Raw genomic sequence first — 25,226 nt, forward strand, 5'->3', positions numbered from 1 at the left:
CTCTTGCATAATTTGACCCAAGCATGGATCGGGTGAGACCGGCAATTATCGGTATCAGTCGAGCGTCGTTACAGATGCAGACTAATAAAAAAAAAAAAAAAATGAAAAAATATGAGATTGTCTGCATCGATGTTTTCATTTCTTTTTCTAACATGCATAGATTTATTTTCTTGCCTGTCATTTTTCTGTTTGGCGAGTTTGAAAATATATTTGTTTGTCAGCTTTTTCTTTTTTTGTTGTTGGTTTAGCCACTTTCTCCCAAATCGAATGTCGTCTGCTTTCATTTAGATAGCGCTTTTTCTTTGGCTAATCAAACTCCCAAAAATTCAATTAAAAAAAATAATAAATAAAAAATAAATAAGTAACTAATCAGAAAAATAAAAAGTCACCCCCGCCCCCTTAATATCACCTTAAAAATTACTAAAAACATAACAGAAAAAAAAATTAAATAAAATAAAAAGTCGAGTTAGCGTTTCAACATTTGAACAACGCTCGGCTGATACTGATGATTGCACCGGTCTCACCCGATCCATGATTGACGGGAATTCATGAGAATTCAGGTCAAATTATGCAAGAGTACCCAAAATCACAATTTGCCTGGAATACTGTTGCCACATCTGGTCTCTTACTCTTAGACAGAATTCAAGAAAGAGCATCAAATCTATTAGGTCCCACACTACCAGCCAGGCTCAAATCTTTGCCCCATCACTGTAATGTCGCATCCCTGTGTCTGTTTTACAAGTACTTTAATAGACTGTGCTCTGATGAACTCATAGCTCTTGTACCCCCTCAACGTACATGTCTAAATATTATTACATTGGGTTTTTGCCACACACGCCAGGTTGGTTTATCCGGTATTTGTTAAGCATGTCGTAAATAGAGAATGATACAACAGTCTGGCCCTTTGCTTTTTTTTTTAGAGACTCTGAAAAAATTATGAACCTTTCCTTTGAACGTCTTTTCCAACTCTGCATGTGAAAACTGAATGTAATGAACATATTTAAGTAATCCTTTTGTTGAAGCTACTCCTCTCACATACGGCATAATAATCTTCTTGCTAAGTTAAACAACGTTGAGTCTGGTCAGTACCAGATAAGTGACCATCTGGGAATACCAGGCGCTGTATGTAGGAGGACTTTGAAACCTCCCTGTAAGAACTGCAAAAACCTAACGTTATCATCTCCTTTGAGTGAGATATATATGCGACTGGGGAATGCTTGTGAATTTGATATTCCCTAGAAACTTCCTCCATCAAAGAAAGTTGGTTCCACCCGCATAGGGTGAATGCTGTATTAAAAAAAAAAAAAAAATAAGATTCAAATTCAAAAAGATTCCTTTGGCGAAATCTGTTAGTGAACTAAATTTTTATAACAAAAATTTTCTGTTTTGTTTCTTTCTAGAAATCAACGGGAGCGATATGTGGTCGCAACCAAGTGTAGGTTTTCTTCAACCATTTTCACACCAGGTTACCCTAACTGTTCTGGCTTGGGTAGAAAGCACATCTTTCATTCTGTGGAGAAAAGTCTTCAAAATCTGCGAACCCATTACATCGATTTGTATCAGGTATTCTTTTGCTTTTTTGTTTAAACAACATTTATTTGAATGCCTACAATTAGTATTTTGGCAATAGTAACATTTTTGGAAAGTTCCAAAAGCAGCACTAATAATCTATATATTAATACGATAGTGTGTGTGTTCTTTTGTTGGTTGGTTGTTTTTGTTTTACAGCATATCAACCCTTTTTGGGTTATTTAATGCCGAATCCAAAGATTTTGAAGAAAATATTTTTAATAGAATATATTTGTTGTTTTCACGTTGGTTTCTATTCAACCCATAGTTGGGACCCTAACAGGTACTACCACTCCGGGTCAGAGTGGACCTGGGAGCAATGGTAATTAAAGGGTGGCTCCACACTCCCCAAAGCCCGCAAGCTGGGGCCTCACCACTGGATATAGTTTAAGGTTATATCCAGGACCCCCATTGAGGGACTTTTACCCTCTGCAGGGGGGCAGTCGACGTATTCTAATGCCTCACCGACAGGGCCGTGTTCTTTTGTGTGTCACGCTTACATCCGGGTTGTTTAATTGTTACGTTCTTCTATTTCTTGTCATAAATAATTCTGCCACTTAAATCATCCATTTTTTTAATAAATAATTTTATCAAGAATTCTCCATAAGTTTCGGTTTCAGTTTCGATTATGGCTGAAGGAACTTGAGTTATATATACATGCATATATTTTGTCGTAAGTTTTTATTTCGGTTTCGATTCAAGCTAATGCATCCAAGTCATATGGATATATATTTTTATTTTTGAAATCATTACTTTATAACATATAAAAATCGATAGAACATTAACTCTATTATAATATATGTGAAATTGGCAGGAATTAAAATTATCATATTTAAGCGTAATTTACGACCAGGCATTCGTGCTAGCTTAGATAAATACTTTTGCAGTTTTAACAAAAGAGCTACAATAATATTAGAACGTCTCCATTTACACTGAACATCTACAGAATTCCAACATTAATATATTACATATGAATGAATCCCCTGTGGAATTTCCACAGGTCCCGCTAGTTAATATAAATGTAATTAAATTGGTGTATGAAAAAATGGATAAAAACATGGGTCACCAGTTAGCAAGAGTTAATGCAACAACAGGAATTTTATAATGGAAACAAGAAAACATTAATCAATGAACAAAATATATTTATATGAACAATTTTACACAAATGTAAAAATAGATTTTGAGACACCAAAGTTTGTTAAGAAGTTTTAAAGTTCTTGAATAAGAAGTAAAGAAAGCATCAGAAAGTTTGTTTCAAAGTTTCATTGTGTGTGTGTGTGTGTGTGTACACGCGTGTACTTTTGGTATGCGGAGTTCACAGGAAATATAGAAAGTTTGTTTCTGAGTTCCAGTGTGTGTGTGTGTGTGTGTGTGTGTGTGTGTGTGTGTGTGTGTGTGTGTGTGTGTGTGTGTGTGATTTTACCTTCTTGATGACTGGGTTCACTAGAGACATGGCAGTAGGCTTAGAGGTATTCCAGTTTTTTAGGATGGGCGGAGTTGAAGTGCATTGATTTCAATGCACCATCCACTGTTTTAAAGTGTCTACATTCGCACAGCTTGTTAATCTTTTTGAGTTTGAAACGATTTTTATTGGTTGAAAACATTTTCAGGTAACACGCTCCTATGAAAACTTACTTGCTTTTGAAGTGATGAAGAAAATGAATGCCAATGGAGCGGAGAAGAAAAGAGGTAGCAATTCAAGCCATTTGCTTTTTAGCATTCATCTGAATCACATCATAATTCAGTCACTACAAATGTAATAACACAAATGCTTGTATGAACGTGATTCCCCATTTTGGACGAAAAAAATTTGTACAATAAAATGCTTTGTTAGATTCTAAACTTATATATACATTCAATGTACACCCATTGTTTTTCTGTGCATGCATAGGAGAGAGCAATAACAATGGCGGCAAAGCCCATGATATTAATAGTAAATTGATGCGTTTATTTTGTGCGAGTTGTGAGACGTCGTGGTAAACAGAACTAGTCCTACAGTATTCACGAAGACTGCGTATGTATATATTTTTCAAAGTTGGTCTTGCACCCTGTTGAGGCAGAAGAGGATTAGTATTCCATTGCTCTTATTAGAAAAGATAACCAGTTTTCCTACCTAGCAAAAAAGAACGAGTTTTCCAGGCACCAAACCAGCACCAGAAAAAAAATTCCAAGCATGTTAAATCTTTGATATTAAAGTCCCAAGTCTCTAATAGATACCATATGGCAATTTATCAAATAGTTGCGAAGAGCTTTTTAAAATCTGTGATATTGAATAGGCAAGTGACCTCTAGAATATTTACTTAGCTTACAATAAAAACTAGTAAAAACAAATTAAATTAGGTTTGGAAAGTCTGAGAAAAGATCAGTAAGTGTTCCTTTATGCAAAATCGTATTTGATAAAGAATGTTGGGTAAGTAGTTACAAGGCTTAGAGATGCGTATGTGAGTCATTGAAGATTCGTTTCCACCTTACCTCCTTCGGCTAAAGGCATGGGGTGGGGAAGGGTCTTCAGCATACGTTGTTAGGTCCTTCTGTGCAGAGGATTGGTGAAGTCTTTTTCTAGCTTTTGTTTATTTTCTAGTTTTAATTGCTGTGTCAGCTTCAAACTTTAACACAGACTTGCTACTTTTGGGGTTTGAAACAATTTACAGTGATTGACAATATCTTGAGTTAACACGTTCCTATGAAAACTAACTTTTAATAGGGAAAAAAAGAGAGAGAGTATCGAGCCAAACCAGAGAAATAAAGAGGATAACTTATTTGAGGCATTTCACATTCAACTCAAAATCAATTGGCAACTCCATGGCATTGACATCACGACTCCATTTGGGCCCCCCCCCCCGTGACCCACTGTTTATATAATAATAATAACAATAATAATAATAATAATAATAATAATAACAACAATAATAATAATAATAATAATAATAATAATAATAATAATAATAATAATAATAATTAAACCATATAGTAAGTGAATGCAGCAAACTGGCCCAAAATGAATTTCTTTACAAAATTCATTTGTGTTTCAAATTACCCTTTTTTGCATGTGATACTAAGATATATTTGCCCAAAAATGTCTTACAGTATAAGGAATATATATAGAAGTTTGTAAAGCTAATGTATTTGCATATTTAGAAAATATATTTTATTTATGTTTTTCTCTAAATCTATCTTATCACTAGGGCTATGACAACAGCATATCCTTTTCATTGTTTTGACTCTCTAGTATATATTCGACACAGTTTATCAACTGAGAACCACATCACTCTATATAAAAGCATATAAGATATCAACGGATACACACTCGAGAGTCAAAACAATAAAAAGAATATGCTGTTGTCTTACTTATCACTTCCTCCCTTTTCTTTCGTCTTTCCCCTATCAACTGACACTGCTACTACAGTAGTGCTAACCCTAACCTTAACCCTTACCTTAACCCTAACTTAACTCTAAACCCACATATCAAATGAAAATGACCGTCCGTCAGTTTTATTTGATATTTTATTCTGCTTTTTTTTTTTTTTTTCAGCTGCATACTTGGGATTACAATGTTCCTATTGAAGAGACACTGTTGGCCTTCAACGATCTTGTCCGCAGTGGAAAAATTCTACATTTCGGTCTGAGCAATATGAAAGGATGGATGCTACAGAAAATTGTCGATACTTGCAAGTACATGGGATTCAGTCCCGTGCTCAGCCTTCAGGTAAAACAAAGAAGCAGCGTGTTTATCATTTGCAGTTGGATTACGAGGTACCTCCAATAAGTTTCCAGACTTGTTTTTGTACGGACATTTGAAATTGTCTTTCTACTCCTACCATGATGAGGAAGGGTTGGACTTTGGAGGAGGAGGGCACTACTGAGAGTTTGAAACCACTCATTCTAAAAGAATCCTGACCATTTACTGAGATGATCTCGCAAATATTGAAGTACATACGAGGTGCCTTCAATAAGTTTCCAGCCATTTTTTGTATGGACACTTTTATTGATAGTACACACATGAAAATCTAGTCCCCTTTGAAGTAATCTCCTCCGGCTGTAATGCACTTGTACCATTCCAATAACTTCTTGATGGCCCCGTGGAAGTTCTCGTGTGAGCTCTCGTCACAGCCTCTGTCATCTCCTCAATGATCTCGTAAAGACAGCCTTTAAAGTTATCCTTGAGCTTTGGGAATAAGCAACAGTCACATGGAGCAAAGTCTGGACTATGTGAGGAACTTATGAGCTTAGGGAATAATCAAAAGTAACAGGTGGCTATCAGGAGGATGAGGAACTGTCTTGATGCTTATCTTGGTGAAATAGTCTGTGACAAGGATGGAGTTCTGAACTGAAATATTTGCACAAATCTTCTGCATCTTCAGTTCCTTGCAAATAATTGTGTGTACAGTTCCCACACTGACATCAAACTGTGCACTCATTGTCTCTATAGACACATGATGGTCCTTATTCATGGAATCTTTATTTGGCCAATCAACGCTGGTGTTCTGACTTCCTTACTCCTCCCACACCTCTCACAGATTCATTGTCTTTCTCGAATCTCTTATGCCACTCTAAAACTGATGCTCGATTCATGCAAGATGGTCCAAAAACAATCTGAAGCATTCTACACGTTTCTATAACATTTTTCCCAAGTTTAAAACAGAATTTTATTGCATATCGTTCTTCTAAAGTGTCCTCACGTCCAGATTGCATTTTTTAAAAATTCATCAACTGTAACAATCAGGCTTTAGTAGGGTGTATTCCAATTCCTACTGTAGCTGTTCATTTGAACCTGAAATCATAAAAATTGGTCAGTCATCTCATAAGATGTATAGCAATAACATACTGAATTCTAAAGAGTCTACGACAATTTTAAATTCTTGTACAAAATAAACCTGGAAATTTATTGAATTCTTACAGACGTGATGTTGCTGGTCTCAGTCTTTTCTATAAATATCGTCAGGCATGTGTTCTTCAAAATTATCTGATCTATTTTCTGCTTCCTTTATTCCAGCTTGTTTGACTCGTTGGTCTATTGGTCTCCATCATTTCGCTGTTTTTAATACCTCATTGTAATACAGTTTCCTATTCCATTAACTTCTTTCCAAGGACGGCAAGGTCGTGGAACTCTCTTCCTGCTCACTGTTTTCCTTCTACCTATAGCCTTGGTTTTTTCAAGACTAAGATCAATAGGTACCTCTTGTGTTTGTGATAATCATCTTCTTTAAATTCTTTAAAAACCATTTAATGCTCCAAAGGAAATCTTGTTTTATCACTGTTTAACGATGACAGATCAAATTTAATGCAAATCTGAAATATTTGAATTTTCAAATCGAAGGTGACCTCCATATTATGCCCTGCTAAAAGCCTTTTGAATATTCCAAAGAAAATTAAATTAGGGGATATAAGTTGGTCCTTTTCAAATCCTATGTAAATAAATTTTTATTGTCCCCTCCTTTTAAAAAAAAACATTACTGATCATCAACCCTTATCCTTGACTGGTCTCTCGGCCTTGATAAGAGGTGAATTTAAAGTAAAAAAAATCAAGAGAACAAATTTGAAAGTAAAAAAATGAACAGATAATTAGATATAATAGCTGTACCTAAATACTGTGTAAAATATGAAATATATAATGTCTGCACTAATGTATACACATTAATCCTTATCTTCGAGTGATGACTCCTTTGTAAAAAACTCAAAAAAACTACCATCTGCCATCAAATGTTAGTTTATATATATATATGTATATAAAGTTTAAAATTTTTTTAAAATTTAACTCGTAAAATTCAATTGATTTCATTACGTAAAAAAAAAATGGCTGCATGAACGCGCGCAGGCACTTTGTAAATACTGTTTTTTTAAAAAATAAAAAATAATATTTCTATTGTTTTTCAAACAACTTTAATAGTTTATTTTGGAAGTATATTCCATAAAGAAAATAAACAACCCACTTTAAAAAGAGAAATTACGAGTTTTTTATATTTTATTCACAAGTTTGTGTTAGGATGTCAAAAAATTCCCCCCAAATTCTGATACACCTAACAGTTTCTAGACTTAAGGATGGATAATATTGGTTATTCTCTCTTTACGTGGTTATATTCTTTTGTAATATTTTTATGTAAATTTATATTATTGTAAATTCGATGAGAATGCAACACACAAAATGGTGGATACATGTTCGGGGGGGGGGATGTTATTTTTATGTATGAATCATCATAAATAGATAAAAAGTGAATGTTTATGTTTTTTCAGCAACAATATAATCTGTTATGCCGTGAGTCAGAGATAGAAGTGTTTGACGTCTGTAAAAACGAAAATGTTGGCGTATTACCATGGGGAGCATTAAAATCGTAAGTAATTTGCAATTTCTTGGGGAAAATAACAAATGACTGAGCATGACTCAGATTTATTATTATTATTATTATTATTATTATTATTATTATTATTATCATTATTATTATGATTATTAGTATTATTATTATGATTATTATTATGATGATGATGATGATTATTATTATTATGATTATGATTATTATTATTACTATTATGATTATTCGCAATAACGTATGACGCTGCATATAGAAGCTTGTTAAGTTCCGTAATCGATATTTTCTTTCTTATGATGTTGTGAATTACTCCTTGAATTATTTTTACCTCGTTTTTCACCTTCTGCCTATCACTACTCTTCATACTTGGAATCTCTATGATATCGTCTCTAAGAAGAACCTCTCTTAACTTCTGAAGTACTTCTTTTTCTACAGAAGTCAAAGTTCGAATTTCATCACCACTTCTCCATACATCTGCTCCTTTCACTGTCTCCATTGTCTCAGAGTCAATGATCTCATCTGCCTTAGATCCTTCAAACTCTTTCTCATTACTTCCCCTAACCATAGGATTCCATACCTCCTCAGTTGTCCGCCTCCCATCATCGTTTACATTTCCCTTCTGCACTTCCACTTTCTCAGTTCTTTCATCAGAACTAGTTTCATCAATTTTACTTTCGTTATTCATTTCATTCCTAACCATCCATTCAATCTCTTCTCTTGTAATCACTGAAAGTAGATTGTTATTTTTAATTTGTTTTAACTGGGATACCAAACTCGCGGCACTTCTAGGCCCCCCCCCTCTCGATTCCCATTCTTCTTTCATTTTTCGGATATATCCACCAGATTTGGTACTTCCACTTCTTACAAAGCATTCCCACAGTACTCTTCTTTCCTCATCCGTCCATGTTTTTTTTTACATTTCCTGTTCCAACTCCCTTCGTGTCTTGGTACCCTCTCTGGCAATTCTCACTCCCCCTATATCCAGCCACATCCTCAGAATTTCGAACAGTTGTATGATGACGGCAGGACCCACCCTGTTGACCAGTGGGACATCTACCTGACGTGAGACCATCACAAGATGTTCTAGCCTCATTTACATCGTTATTTTCAATATTTTGATTTGATATTCTCCCATAAATGGGGTTAGTGAATTTAAGATTACACCACCACCGATAGTTTTATCGAGACATTATCTCTAGGAGGGTTCCCCACCAAGGTCAAAGATCCCCTTCCGACCTTTTTCCTCCATCACCACCACTATTCCCATTACCACCACCAACAACAATAGAAATAAAATCTACAATGATAATAGCAACACTAATATCGGTAGCAATAATATTAACAGCAAAAACAACAATAGCAATGACAGAAAAAAAAAAACTACCATTACAGCTACAGTAATAATAAAAACATACCACCATTACAACCACCACCACCACTACTACTAGTAATAATATTAGTGGTAATAGTAATAACCAATAAAGTGAATTTGTTTGTTTTTTTTTAAATAATAATAACAATGATAATGATAATTATAATAATGATAATAATAATGATAATGATAATAAAAAAATAAAAATAATAATAATAAGTAGAAGAACAATAATAATAATAATAATAATAATAATAATGATAATCATTTCAGTTAGAAAAGCTTACTTTGTTTGTTTTTTTTTTGTTTTTTTTGTTTTTTAATTCCTCTGCCGATGTTGCTTTTGGTCAGAAAAATGTACACAAAACAGAAACATAAAACATCTAAATATGTGAACGACAATTCCTCGTTTAACCGTGAATTCAATTTTTAAATACTAATTTAATTGGCTTATTACAGAAGAAAAAGGGAAAAATGAAGGATAGAAGGCCACACTGACAGAGGCAGCTTGGAGAAAGTATTAAACGGTGGCGGGAAGACATTGGTAGAATCGAAGAAATAAGAAAATGAGTTAAACTAGGACAGAAAGCTAAGGACGAGCTTGAAAGGAGGTATAGATTGCTGGAAAAGGGAACCATGAGCATTCTAACAATGTTGAAAGAGAAGGTCCACACTGGTGGTATAAAAATTAGGAACTTTGTTGGAAAAAGTGTTGCATTTCGGAAGAACAACCTTTTTCGGAACAATCAGTCTCAGCTGTATAAAGAATTAAATGGCAGTAAACAGGTGGAAAATAACAACACTCCAAATGCAAAAGATGCAAGGAAGTTCTGGAGTGGGATTTGGTCTGTCGAAGGGCAATATAATGAGAAGGCTAGCTGGTTGGGAGAGGTCAGAGAAAGGCTATCAGAAATGCAGCAGATGAAGAACGTTGAGATAACCATCGATGACGTTAAAGCTGGCATACGAAGGATGACAAACTGGAAGACACCTGGTCCAGATGGAGTGATTGGCTTCTGGTTTAAACAGTTCCCATGCCTTTATCCACCTATAGCTGCTGCTCTGCAAAGGGTTGTAGAGTCGGGAGATGTCCCTGATTGGCTTGTGAGGGGAAGAACAACACTGATTAAGAAAGATCCTGCAAAAGGAACTGTAGAGGACGAGGACTCGGATATATATATCCTAATCCCGTTACAAAAGAAAATAATGAAACGAATGGAATGAAGGAAACAAAACTCAATTGCTGTATAAAATAAATGTGTGGTTTATTTACTGTTGAAGAATGAATGTTTTAGGTGTAACATGTGTTCATGTCCACGCGGGTGTTACCATTGTTTGTTGAGGGACTTGTAGTATAGAAGGAAAAGGAAATGTGTGTTCATCTCACGTTCGAGTCGCCATCGTTTGTTTGCACGTGGAAGCGTAGCAAGGCTGTATCAAAAGAGGAAAGATGGTGGGAGAGGATTGAAAAGTGTAAAAGATTGTGTTAGAATTTGGGGAAGGGGGGAGGGTGCAAGCTTTTTCTAAAAAATCTGTAGAACCTTGAAGAGTACTCTTGGCTGGCACCATTCACCATAATACCGCATTTACACTGTGGAATTAAACCTAGTTAATAAATTCCCTAAGCGTTTTTATAAAAATTGTGTACATGCATGAGCGCGTGTGTGTAAAATACAAAAACAGAAAAAAGTTCACTGGAAGAAGTCATTGAATTTGATATTGTAAAAAGTTTGATATTGTAAAAAATTTGATGTTGTAAAAAGTTTGATGTTGTAAAAAGTTCAATATTGTAAAAAGTTTGATGTTGTAAAAAGTTTGATACTATAAAAAGTTCAATATTGTAAAACGTTTGATGTTGTAAAAAGTTTGATATTGTAAAAAGTTCAATATTGTAAAAAGTTTGATGTTGTAAAAAGTTTGATATTGTAAAAAGTTCAATATTGTAAAAAGTTTGATGTTGTAAAAAGTTTGATACTATAAAAAGTTCAATATTGTAAAAAGTTCAATATTGTAAAAAGTTCGATATTGTAAAAAGTTCGATATTGTAAAAAGTTCAATATTGTAAAAAGTTCAATATTGTAAAAAGTTCGATATTGTAAAAAGTTTAATATTGTAAAAAGTTAAATATTGTAAAAAGTTTGATGTTGTAAAAAGTTCGATATTGTAAAAAGTTCAATATTGTAAAAAGTTTGATGTTGTAAAAAGTTCAATATTGTAAAAAGTTCAATATTGTAAAAAGTTCGATATTGTAAAAAGTTCAATATTGTAAAAAGTTCGATGTTGTAAAAAGTTCGATGTTGTAAAAAGTTCAATGTTGTAAAAAGTTTGATGTTGTAAAAAGTTTGATGTTGTAAAAAGTTCAATATTGTAAAAAGTTTGATGTTGTAAAAAGTTTGATATTGTAAAAAGTTCAATATTGTAAAAAGTTTGATACTATAAAAAGTTCAATATTGTAAAAAGTTCAATATTGTAAAAAGTTCAATATTGTAAAAAGTTTGATATTGTAAAAAGTTCAATATTGTAAAAAGTTCAGTGTTGTAAAAAGTTTGTGGTGGAGAGTGGGAAAAAGCTGGAAAAAACCCAAAAAGAAAAAATTGAACCAAATAAAATGCCTATTGGGGTGTGTTAGTATAATCCCTCTCGAGCCTAATCTAAGTATTGGATCTTCCACTGTTTTTGGTTCTTGAAAATAAGCAGGACAGTTGAAATAGGTGTCATTTATTAGAGGATGTGGGGAGAAAATATTAAGGTGGAAAAGTTGGGGTGGAAGGTGACTATCGAATGGGGGAAGATTGGGGGAGGGGACAAAAGGAAGGGATGCATGGTTTGGGCAAACTCGGAGGTTCTATAATATCAAGAAACAAAGCAGGAACAGGATCTCATTTGTAGCACCAGCCGAAAGTTTTTTTTAAGAACTATGCAATTCTACGGGATGGGTTACAAAGTACCCAGAACCGCATGTGCCATGCTTCACGGAAGAAGCACGAAGTCAAACCTCGCTCCTCTATGGGTGCATAAACTAGAGTTATGCACCCACCTCTTATCGCATAGGATTTTCACTTTAAGCAGATGTTTAAAATGAACGATTAGTTAAAATAAATTAGTTAAAAGAAATTAGTTAAAATAAACAATTAGATCACGATCTGAAATAGATTTAAAATAAATAATAGATTTAAAATAAACAAATTTAAAATAAACAAAATTTAAAATAACCAATGTTTAAAATAAACAAAATTTAAAATAAACAATTAGATCACGATCTGGAATAGATGTCCCCTTGTAGACTTTGTTGAGGCGAGTGATCCAAATCAGCATTCTCGCTAATGCTAAGATAGCCAGAGAAAAACATTATTTTCTCCCTGGATAATGGTGGATGAATGTTGTCTATGATGTATGTGGCGTCAAGGAAAAGCAGGTACTCGAAGTCGATGCAAGCCATTATCTCTTTGACATACTCCATGAGTCCCCAAAGTTGGCTGCAGTAGAAAAAGACATGCTTGGCCATTTCAATTTCATGATCATTGCAGCACAGACAATAGGGAGCGATATCCCTGTCTACTTTATGAAGTTTGGCGAAGAGGGGCAATGCATTCTGGGCCAGTCACCAGGTAAGGAGAAACTCAGAATTATTCAGAAAGTCCCATCCTGGTGCTCAATTCCACTGTGAGCAGATCTCCTCCTCCGACCATCCCAGCCACTCCCTAAGGGTATCCGAAGCAGTACTCACCACTAGTGCCTGATAAAGTTTCTTCCTAGGCTGTAAGAGGATGCTGGTTCCCGGCACAGTTCTAAATGCAGCTCGGCATTTAGCAAAGAACTTTGATTCCCCCTTCTGCCTATGACGACCAAGGGGTCGGGTTAAAGGTTGGGAAAAGTGCTTCCAACCGCTGAGACCCATAGAATATCTTCCTCTAGCAAACTATCTAGGATAGCCAACCTCTCGGCATGTCTGTGGCATGTGAGAGCAGGCAGTCCCAGGTCTCCCTCAGTCAGACTTTGTGTACAGACTTCCCTGCGAACATAATGCTTTCCCTTCTCCCACAAAAGTGAGAAGAGGAGCTCTGTTAAAGCTTGGAGGCGTTTTGCAGGAAGGGGTAGTACAGATAACAGGTAAAGGATGAGCGGGAAGACGTAAGTAGCGCATGCCTCTGCTCCACCCTTCAAGGACAATCTACATCGAATCCAAGTCTCCACCAACGATTTAACCTTTGTCTGTACTTCCAACCAGTTTTTATCCAGCTGTAGACCTCGTTCAAACCAGACACTGAGAACTCAGACCAGGCCATCGGTCCAGCTAAATATACCCAGAAGCACAGATTCTCTGCTCCAGGTACCCCACCACAGGCCGACAGGCTTGCTGTGGTTGAAGACAGCCTTTGTTACTTCTTCCTAGTGAGCAAGCGCCTTGGTCATCATTCTGATATCTCTGTGGCTTGTCAAGCACACATGGTGATGTCATTGGCAAACGTGGAAACCCTGGCTCATGTACGATGAGGGAGAGCTATTCTGCACAGGACTGGTGTAGCCACCTTGTCTCTTAACTTGCAAAGGTGGAGTTCTAATGCCAGGACATATAACTGAAGTGACAGCGGGCAGCCCTGACGCATCGACTGAGAGACAACGAAAGACTTTGAAAGACTACCGTTGATCTGCATTGCTACTGTCAGCCTAGGTTACAAAACAGAGAGCCACTTGTGGAAGTCCGGATTAAAACCAACGGCCTCTAAGATAGATCTCAAAAGTCTTGGACTAATCTAAATTGATCAGCGTGGCTTCAGTGTCGTCTTCTATACCCTCTATGATTGTGCGGATTAAATGCAGATTGTTTTGAATCGATCTTCCCTTCATAGTTCAGCTCTGGACCGATTCGATCAAGTCAGTGATGACAACCTGCAAGCAATTCGCAAGCATCTTTGCCAAAATCTTCAATTCTGTGTTGAGGAAAGTCAAAGGCCTATAATCATCTAAATTTTCATCCACACCATGCTGTTGACCTTTCTTCAGCAATGTGATCACTCCCTTGGTCATCTGCTTGGGACTGGAGCCCTAAGCAAATCAATGGTTGAACACATCCTTCAGAATAGGGACCAACATGGGCGACAGCCTCAAGTAGAATTTGTAGGGAAAACCATTTATGTCCTGGAGACTTGTTGCAGCTGACCTGCTTCAATGATGTAGTAATAATCTCACGCTCCATGACCAGATCATCACAGCTAGCCGCTCAAGCCACCATGAGATGGTGTGAGTCGGCCAAATAGCTGACAAACTCCTCGACCCTGAGTCTGGGTAGTTGGATGAAGTGCTTCAATAAATACTCCCAAAATCCCTCGCAGATCTCCCTGCATCGATATAAGGGCATGTCCTTTTAGGTCGTTTACTTTCCTAATGTACCCATCCGAACTGCAACGTAGAGCAGCCTTATGCTCAACAGCGTCAACATTCACAGCTTCATTGGAAACTTTCATTAATCTAGCTCTAACTACTTGACTTTTGTACCGCTCGCTAGCCAAGCAGTTGAGATTATCCTTAGCTAGTGCTATTTCTAGGCAACAACCCCCCTCCCAGCTACCTCCTGGGTCAGCCTATCATCTGCATGATTTCTTCAGCGAGGCGTTGGCGTTACTGGACACAGAAGCATCTAATCTTAGCCTTAGTGCTAACCCACCACTTACTGTTACTGCCCTCACTGAATTATCTCTATAAACTTCTATCGGAAGTCTTCAAATAAGGTGCTGTTAAACTTCCAGTATCTGGTTAGTTCAGGCCTAGTGCTTAAGTTCAGATGGGCCATAACCAATTTATGGTCTGAATGTCCTAAAGAGTGGAACGTGGGGCAAGATAGAAAATCTACATCGCCTCTCCTAACTAACATCTGATTCAAGTATGTACTTGGATGGAAAGGCACACTTTCATACCACGTCCACATCTCCCACCCTAGGTGATCCAGACGAAATTTGTCAACAATGTCACACAAAGCCATCAGGTCTGACAGACTGCTATCACAGCAATTCAACCCGCTATTCCCCCTGACCTTATCTATCTTGGGATCAAGGATGGCATTCCAACAAGACCGTCTTAAAAGACAAGATGGCCGGTGGGCAAAAATAATTTAATCTGCTGACGTCATCACGGATAGTCCATTAGTTGCTTGACACCGGTAAACACCGGTAGCCACTCGTGGATATCTCCATTCAGCAAAGTAAGTTTTAACGTGCTCCCCCCTGTATTTAACACGATGTAACTATAATTTAATTCAATATTATCATCCTAAGTTTTTTACCATTCAAAAGAAGAAGCTTCAAATAAATTGCTAATATAAAAAAAAATTTTTTTTACAGCATACAAAACTAATGAAAATGCGAGACAACATCGACTCTTTTGAAGAGACGATTTTTTAAGCTGTTGACACATGTTTTAAAAATTTAGCAAAAATTAATTTTCCTGAAATTTTCAATATTTAAAAATAAATTATGCCGGCTGATAACATTTTTAAACTTTTTTTTAAAGCTAGAAAGATAAAATTTAAAAATACTTATTTATATATATATATATATATATATATATATATATATATATATGAAACTTAAAAGTAAAAAAAAAAAAAAAAAAAAAAAAAAAAAACGTGCGTTCATTTCGGGTTTGTATTACTGTACACATAGATTCGAAAAAGTTGTCAAAAAACAAATATATGACAAATGTTACCAAAGGCAAGATAAGTTACTTTTCTACCAAACTAGATATATTTTTCGTGTTTTTATTCAATGTAACATGTTTATTCAGCTCGAAAAACAAGGTGTTATAAATAAAAAAACTAGAAAAAATATATGTCAAGCTATGTCATGGTAACATATATTGAGCGGGTTTTTAACAGTATTTTAACCAGTTTTTTTATTTATAACACCTTTTCCCAAACTTACCGTGTTAAAGAGGGAGTCAGACGCCATCTTGAATTTTCCGGGTTTGTATTACTGTACAATAATAAACTAGACAAAATACTCTTAGAAATTTGCTCAATATAAGTTACCGTGACATAACTTGATATATATTCGGTGGGTTTTTAATAGTATTTTGTCTAGTTTATTATTTATAACACCGTTTCCCGAACTTACCGTGTTAAAGAGAGAGTCGGCCGCCATTTTAAATTTTCCAATACATCGGTAAACACTGTATGCTTTTTGAGCTGAATAAACATGTTAAATTGAATAAAAACACGAGAATTATATCCAGTTTGGTAGAAAAGTAATTTATCTTGCCTTTGATAACATTTATTTGTTATATATTTGTTTTTTGACAACTTTTTTGAATCTATGTGTACAGTAATACAAACCCAATTTTCCAATACATCGGTAAACACTGTATGGTTTTCGAACTGAATAAACATGTTACATTGAATAAAAACACGAAAAATATATCCAGTTTGGTAGAAAAGTAACTTATCTTGCCTTTGATAACATTTATTTGTTTTTTGACAACTTTTTCGAATCTATGTTTACAGTAATACAAACCCACGTATTTTAACAAACTGAAAATATGGATATAAAAAAATGATTTTGCATGTTATTTTTGTTATGTGGTGAAATAATCTTAAATAAGAAACATGATTTTTTCTTTAGGTTAATTATTTTTTTACTGTGCAATATTTCATGAATTTATTAAAAATATTGTGGTTCATTTGCATTTAAAAATATTGTGATTCATTTTGATTTAAAAAAAAATATTGTTCACTTTGATTAAAAAATATTCCTTTTGATTAAAAAAAATTCATTTTGATTTAAAAAATATTGTTCATTTGATTAAAAAAATAGTTTAATTTTAATATTTCAAATGTTTTGCTTGTGTTCTGCTTCAAATATTCATAAATATGCATAATTTTCATTTAATTATATTAAATAAACTTCAAGTTTACTACAAATCAAATCGTGTTCCTTCACTTTTTAAAAATGTAATTTATAAGTAATTAAAGAACGCATTCTAATCTTTAAAATCTATAATACAACGAAATATTCAATTGCTTATAATACTTAAACAAACAACTTGTGTTTTATTATTTTTTTATTATTTTTTTTATTATTAATATTAGATGAGTTTCAGTATAAATCATCGTGTTCTTTCTTTATTTCAATCCAATTTTGAAGTTTTGTAACGCTGTCTGTAAAAATTACTGTTCATTATTGACAGTCTAAGAGTTCCACATATCTTGCTTGTTGGGACCTCGGCGATGACGTCATTTTTTCAGCTGGCCGGCCATCTTTATAACGAAGGCCACGATTCCAATCACCTATTAGCACTCTAGATCCTCAAGGAACACCTCCAACCGCCAAAAAAAGGAAGCTCTCTCAACTGCAGAATTTGGCGCATGAACCGCAACAAACTGAAACACACTGCTATCAACGGCAGCATTGTCTATGAACGCCTGCCCATCCCCATCTGCATGAACAACATTTACCGATGCTGATAGGGAGCAAAAACATGATGTCAGCATTTAAGCAGTGTCATACACAGAACTGAAGTCCTTGGGAGTGAGGCAGGTCTGACCAAGACTTTCTGAGAGCAGTTCAGACGTAATTTGTCAGTCTCGTACTGCGCTTCCCACGTCCAAGGAAAACATTAGCTTTAATATCCTGTAAAAAGAAGGGTGAGTATAAAGAGGGACTCTACCTTTGCATCTCACTGCCAGCTGCTTGAGGGATGGGTGTCCTTCATCCACCAGCTTCTGGTCTGGGAATGCCTTCTTGACCTCCTCCATCATGCTCCAAAGGGCTCTGGTCCAGTTGTTCCTCTGTCTTTTCACAAAGGTGGTCAGCATTGGAGCATCCTTGAACTTCGTGGGGTTTGTGACATTGTCCCCCTGGACATACACAAAATTTTAAAGTTTGTTATAGAGCGCCTTCTGCTTGCCTTTTAAATCTGGGTAGGCTTGCAGAGGGTTGGTTTCACAGATTTGGTCTCTCAGCAATGGTAATTTTTTGGCACGTTGTGTTCAGACTAGAGGGGTGAGTTTAGGCGTCTCCAGCTCTGGCTTGTTAGTCAGAGGCGTATCACAGGATGGAGTGTGAGCTAACTTTTTGTCCGGAGACTTATCGCAGGATGGAGTGTGCAAAGAGTTTTAGTGGGTGTTGGTAGGAGACGGGGTAGTCTGCTCAGCTTGAGAGGTGTTTAGAGGCTGTGGTTTCTCCTCCTTGGAAGTTTCTGTCAAGTCTTTCAGAGTCCACACTGTGAACTTGGCCCAAAGTCCAGATCTACTTTTTCTATTTAAAAATTATTAAAATGAACTTCTTAATATACTCAGTCATGGATATGCGAACAACTTTATGAAGATTAATTAATTTGTATATTTGTATGTTGCTTTGGAAAAATGAGTGTCCATTAATTAGTTATTCATTTTTTATCATTTCTTATTGTATTATTGGTTTCATTTGACTATGATGCTTAATTCTTTTTATACATAGTTTCTACATTGTACATAATTGTCTAGAATTTAGGATGATAAAGTTCTAGCACACGGATATAGGTTTTAGGGGTTCAAAATAAAAGTTGGGACTAATGAAGACAACGAGGTTGTTAAATAGTGCTCAATAAAAAGAGCAGAATATTTTTTTTATTATTTGAGGGTAAACAGTTACATATGGTCGCTACAAATAACCATCTGCTTCAGTCAGGGACTTCTTTAGCTTTTTGGCATTGAGAGGTTCTAGGTCGCCTGAGGAAGTCTCTTTGACTGAAACAGATGGCTATTTGTAGCAACCATATGTAACTGTTTACCCTCAAATAATAATAATAATATATATATATATATATATATATATATATATAATATTTTTAACTCAAATTTACTTATTAAATTCCGGTAATGTTCATATACCAATTAAACCAAAGATTATTAAGTTCAACGATTATCAGTATTATATAATATAATATAATATATAATTTCACAATAACAAAGCAACAATATATTATAACAGGTTTAATATAAAATGTATTTCTTCAGTGTTACAATCATTTCTTGCCTATTTTGACAAGCTTAAACATTATTTCATTAAAAGAGATACCAAAATGGCCAGTCATGAGACACAAACACAATTGTAATCTATCTATGTATATATAAATTTGTATTCCTGTCTGTCTGTTTGTTCACGTTTTGATTAATATATACAAAACTCGTCTTACTTTAATCTTTCATTTATTTCTATATATAGTACGATTCTTGCAAAAATATACAATTAAGAGATCACCTTATTTGCATATGACATTAACGAAAAATCGATTTTACTAAATACCGGTATCTTAGTTAATGTTTTTAGCGAGAGAATTATTTTAAGTACTCTATTTAAAATTGTTATTTAATAAATTTTAAACAACAATTGTATTGATAATATATTTAATTTAATTTATTTGGAATTAATATTTCCAACAGAGCGATCTTTTTTTTTTTAATCTTTTTTTGCCCCTAGATGCTATCCATAAAAAAAACAGACGTTCACCAATTATCATTTGGTAATTTCATTAAGTTTCTAGCTGGAAAAATAATTCCGTGTAAATAGAAAAATGTTTGCCTTTATTGTTTTTTTTTTTAAATATTAAAAAAAAACACTTTCGAAAAAAACTGAAAAGATTTCATTTGTTTGTTTTATTTTTTGAAAATTGTTTTTGAAGCATTCTGCAAAACAAAACATTTATTTGTAAAATTTAACATTTTTTCATTTCTTATGACAAGCTGTACTCCCTATCGTGTTTGTATTGAGCTTTTTTTTGTTGGTACTAATATAATCTCTATATATAAATTCGTATTTCTGTCTGTTTGTTTGTTTCTTTCATTGATCACAATTTGATTAAGAGATCACCTTATTTGCATATGACATTAACGAAAAATCGATTTTACTAAATACCGGTATCTTAGTTAATGTTTTTAGCGAGAGAATTGTTTTAGGTATGCTATTTAAAATTAGTATTTAATAAATTTTAAACAACAATTATATTGATAATATATTTAATTTATTTGGAATTATTATTTCTAACAGCGACCTTTTTTAAAACATTTTTTAGAGTTATTTGCCCCTAGATCCTAAGCATAAAAGAATAAACGTGCACCAAATAAAATAATATGCTAATTTCAATAACTTTTAGCTGGAAAAATAATTCCGTGTAGATAGAAAAATATTTGGCTTTTATTGTTTTTTTTTTAAATATTAAGAAAGAAAAAAGAAACAAACAAAAAACACTTACGAAAAAAACTAAAAAGATTTCATTTGTTTGTTCTTATTATTTTTTAACGACTATACAGAAATTGGTAAATTTTTACGATGTGAACCAGCGTTGTTTAACCCTTAAAAAAAATGAAGATCTACTGCAGCCCTCCCCTTCTAAATTCCACAATTTACACGTTTTTTTCTTTTTTCACGTTAATCTCATCGATTACGAACTTAACTTTCTAATTAAAAAAGGTAATTTTATACGACGTGACCCAGCATCATTTAATCCCTAAAAAAAGAAAATTACAGATCTATGTTTTTTTGCCTAATACGTTTAAACAGCCTTTATAAATATTATGAGAGAAGAAATTTTGAAAAAAAAGATCACATCTTATAGTGGGGGATCACTTTTCTATATAAAATAAAACGTAAAATGAGCACCCACTTTTTGGCCACCAAGCATTCAACAAGACATTTTTTCAAGTTTGGCGATTGAGGGGGGGATGTGACAAATACACTTTGTTTTCTTCTGGTGGGGGGGGGGGCGAATTATATTTGAAATATAAAATAAATTTAATTATTTGGCAAATCTGTAGTTTAGCGGCGTAAATTATTTGAGAGACAACATTTATTTTTGAAATTGTTGTGGGGGTATCTACATTACCCATGATGAAAATGATTAGCAAAGCAGGCGTGTTCCAAACGGAACTTCATGTCAACCCAGGCAACACCAGCTACCCATGCTAGTATATATATATAAAAATATATACAATCTCTTCTTTTACTAATACAAGCAGTGAACTGACCTCCTCTACCTTATCATAGCCTCACCGTCATCACGGCAAACGGCGGCAGAATAATGGCGTGCAGCACGTGTGTGCTCTCCAACTGTAAAACCCAGTTGCACGCATGGCTGTGTAAAGATCGTTTCAGCTACGTGCACAATTCCTTTCTACATCCACGCAAGTTCTGTGGGCATAAATCTAAATCTCTGCCTTTTCACGCGGATGTATTCCAAAGCATCTTATGTCACAAAGATGGGTTTTTTTTTCATCCAATTGGATTATGAAAAAAGCAAATTTCTAAAATATTTTTTTCCGACAGTTTTTGTGGAGCCGGTTTGAAATCTATAAAAAGGGCATTTTGCGCAAAAACCAGTCAGTCGAACCAGCATGTGGTAAACAAACAACGCGCGCACCTGATTCTCCACGTGGAAATGGACTTTTTACCCTTTTCTGATTCTTCGCGGAAGTAAGCAATGGACTTTTATGTTGTTTAAGTACTTCTAAAAAAGGACTGGTTATTTTTAACCTAGAACTTAGACTCTTTCTACTTCATATCATAAAGAACATTTTATTACCTCAGTCGCAGGAACTTTTCTACTTCATTACACAAACATCATTTCTCTCCGATAGGCTTATAAGAGTAGTGGTAGATGGACAAAAATCGGAGGCCTGCAATATAAATGCTGGGGTCCCTCAGGGGTCAATCCTGGGCCCAACTCTCTTCCTGATCTACATCAATGACCTCCCTAAACACATACTTAAATCATTCGTTGACATCTATGCTGATGACACGACCATCTACAGCAACACATCAAAGGCTGTAAATGACAAAGTTCTCTCTGATTCTCTCTCCTCTGATCTCGAGCGCGTGGTTCAGTGGGGGAAGATGTGGCTAGTTACCTTTAATGCATCCAAAACCAAACTCCTATCCTTACATCATCAACGCTCTGATCCCCAGCTGGCATCAATTGTGATGGATGGCTCTCGTCTGGGTGAGGCCCCGTGTTTTGACAAGCTTCTGGGCTTGACCTTTACTCCTGATCTGAAATGGAACACGTACATCAAGTCTGTTGTCAAGGTCGCTGGAAAGATGGTGGGATCCTTCTACCGCTCCAGAAGATATCTCACTACTGATGCAATTCTCTCTATCTATATAAAAGCCAAGTACGTCCAAGGATGGAATACTGTTGCCATATCTGGGCAGGAGCTGCCAAAAACAGCCTATCATGCCTTGACAGAGTACAAAATAGACTTCGTGGCTTAGTGGGGGATCCCCTTTTCTCTACCCTGCAACCCCTCTCTCACAGAAGAGACGTTGCGAGCCTATCCTTGTTTTATCGTTATTTTCATGGCAGGTGCTCGTCTGAACTCCAATCCCTGGTCCCCCCTCGCCAATCTTTCACGAAAAACACCCGTCTAGCTGAATCCAGTGTGAAAAATTTCCCCCACTCTATATCTGTGCCTAAATCAAAACGCGGATTCCATGAAACAAGGCTTCTTTCTTAGAACTGCACGCCTGTGGAACTCTGTTCCATCTGCCTGCTTCCCTCCGGACTACAACTTGGATGTCTTCAAGTCTAATGTTAACAAATTCCTAATGAACCGCCCCCTTAAGTAAACACTCTATCAAATCTCCACACTAACGTAATGTACTTGCAATAACCCTTATCCCTGAGTGGCTTCCGGGCCTTGATAAGTGGTGATCACTGTGTAAAAAAAAAAAAAAAAGAACATTTAATAACCTCAGTTGCAGGAAGAGACTCAATTAAGGAGAAACTTTCTGGTCTTCTCTTTTCACTTATTTACGAGTTTGAGAAAATAAATTTTGTATAAAATTTATTCTCCGCCTCGGCCATCTTTGTTTTGATTTTTCAACTCCATTTTACACATTTTCTTTATTTTTATTTTTTGGAGTTTGCGGGACAAACATTGATACTCATAGTCCTGAAACAATCTTCATTTTATCGATTAATTTTGAATTGCGTAGGCAATTTACTTTCATATTGCTTATTTTAATTATTAGATAATTGTTATTTAATCTTTGTCATTTTGTATTTATTTAATAATTTAAATCATCATTATTTAGTTTATTGATTTATTTTTTTTTATAATTTAATATAAAATCTACTAAACTTTCATAGTTATATCTCTACATATATTTAATTAATACCTTCTCAATTAGCTTTAGTTTTGTCTATTTCTTTATTTAAATCTACCGATAACCACATTGATTATTTGGCATTAACGTAGCATAAACGGGTTTTAATTTAATGGCTGCTCCCTGAGATTTTCTTTCACTTTTCTTCGTATATATCTCATACACTTTTTTGTAATCGAGCATGTATTTATTTATTTTTTTTTTTTATTTCTTTAATTAAATTTTATTCATATTTTATTTCGTGCTTGTTTTTATTTTATTTTCATTTCATTTTAATTTATTTTTATTTTAATTTATTTCTATTATAATTTATTTTTATTTTAATTTATTTTTATTTTAATTTATTTCATTTTAATTTATTTTTATTATAATTTATTTTAATTTATTTTTATTATAATTTATTTTTATTTTAATTTATTTTTATTATAATTTATTTTAATTTATTTTTATTATAATTTATTTTTATTTTAATTTATTTTTATTATAATTTATTTATATTTTAATTTATTTTTATTATATTTTCCACACTAAATATTTTTTAATTTTTGTTACATTTATTTTTTCATACATATTCAAATAATGCTTTTGGCCCTTTTTTTTTTGCCTCAAAGAATACCTTCCAAAAAGTTATCATGATTAAATTAGGGAGTAATCATTAAATTAAAACCCATTTACGCAGGGTCCACGTTTCCTGTAAAGTTAAGTACCAATTATTTTCTATTTCCTTATTATTTTTTTAAAATCACTGTAACAAAAAGGATTATTCAAATCCTTTTAAAATTATATTTAACTCCTTATCCTTAACTGATTATGTATTTAAATGATATGATAAATCTATAGTTTTCCGCCTTCTCATATCGTAATCAAAGCATCGTCATTTTAATAACATTCAGAATCAAGTCAAGCCATTCAATGAGTCAAAGGGGAAGAACTCATGTATAACCACATTATTCAATTTAATTATTTATCATATTTTCTTATTACTTAATATAATATTTTGATCTTTATCATTTGTTATTATATTCGTTTATTTAACAATATAATCAGTAATAAAATCTCAGCAAATTATTTCTTCTTGAAAAAAAAAAACAGATTTATTCCCATCTCAACTACAGATCAAAGGACCCCCTATTTAAGCCCGAGTGTACCTCACCATTTTTTTTTTTTTTTTTTCTTATTTCAATTTAGTTCAATTTACGATAAAAGAGCTACTATTTAAAATTGCCACAAACCATTTCTTTGTTTGCATATTTTAAAACCAAAGTGACTTTTCCAAGGCATTCATCGTCAAGCCCAAAAATCAGCTGACGTGATATTGTAAACAAATGCAGACGGAATTTAATGAACGACATTATCATTATTATTTTTTTTTATTTTAATATTTTTCTTTTCTTTTTTTTTTACTTATGTTCAGCCCTTACAAAGTATATCGCCACTTGGACGTAAGGGGCTACTATATGGGACCAGGTCTAGGAAAGATTAACAAGATATTTGTTTTTGTTACATTTACACTTCTGCATGCCAGTGCAGCCAGGGAAGTAGGCAGCAGGGAGGGAATTCCAAAGTCTAGCTGTTCGAGGGAAGAAACTATTAGAATAAAAAGCTGTCTGGTATTTAAGGACAACAACAGTGAAGGGGTGAGATTTTATTGCTAAGCGGGTTTGTCGGGGATATGTACGTCGAGGGGGGTACAAGTGAAACAAGCTCATCAGAACACATTCCATTAAAATATTTGTAAAACAGGCACAGTGATGCAACATTGCGGCGATGGGACAGGGGCTGGAGCTTAGTTGATAAAGTGGGATCGATTAGATTGACGACTCTTTTTTGTAACCTATCCAAGAGAGA

The 25,226-nt window shown here is 34.3% G+C and overlaps 1 protein-coding gene across 3 annotated transcripts in view; it reads left to right on the plus strand.

Annotated features, from left to right (window-relative positions):
* LOC145293711 (1-deoxyxylulose-5-phosphate synthase YajO-like) overlaps positions 1-25,226 on the plus strand; it is an 83,311-nt gene that overhangs the window by 45,531 nt on the left and 12,554 nt on the right. For all 3 annotated transcript variants that reach the window (XM_080140142.1, XM_080140143.1, XM_080140144.1), the window contains 3 exons: positions 1,401-1,563; positions 5,102-5,275; positions 7,801-7,898. In XM_080140142.1, the coding sequence (XP_079996268.1) occupies positions 1,401-1,563; positions 5,102-5,275; positions 7,801-7,898 (435 nt within the window). The remainder of the gene's footprint in view (positions 1-1,400; positions 1,564-5,101; positions 5,276-7,800; positions 7,899-25,226) is intronic.

Source organism: Euprymna scolopes, chromosome 15 (genome assembly GCF_053919585.1).
Source record: "Euprymna scolopes isolate OS-2025 chromosome 15, ASM5391958v1, whole genome shotgun sequence".
Taxonomy (NCBI): domain Eukaryota; kingdom Metazoa; phylum Mollusca; class Cephalopoda; order Sepiida; family Sepiolidae; genus Euprymna; species Euprymna scolopes.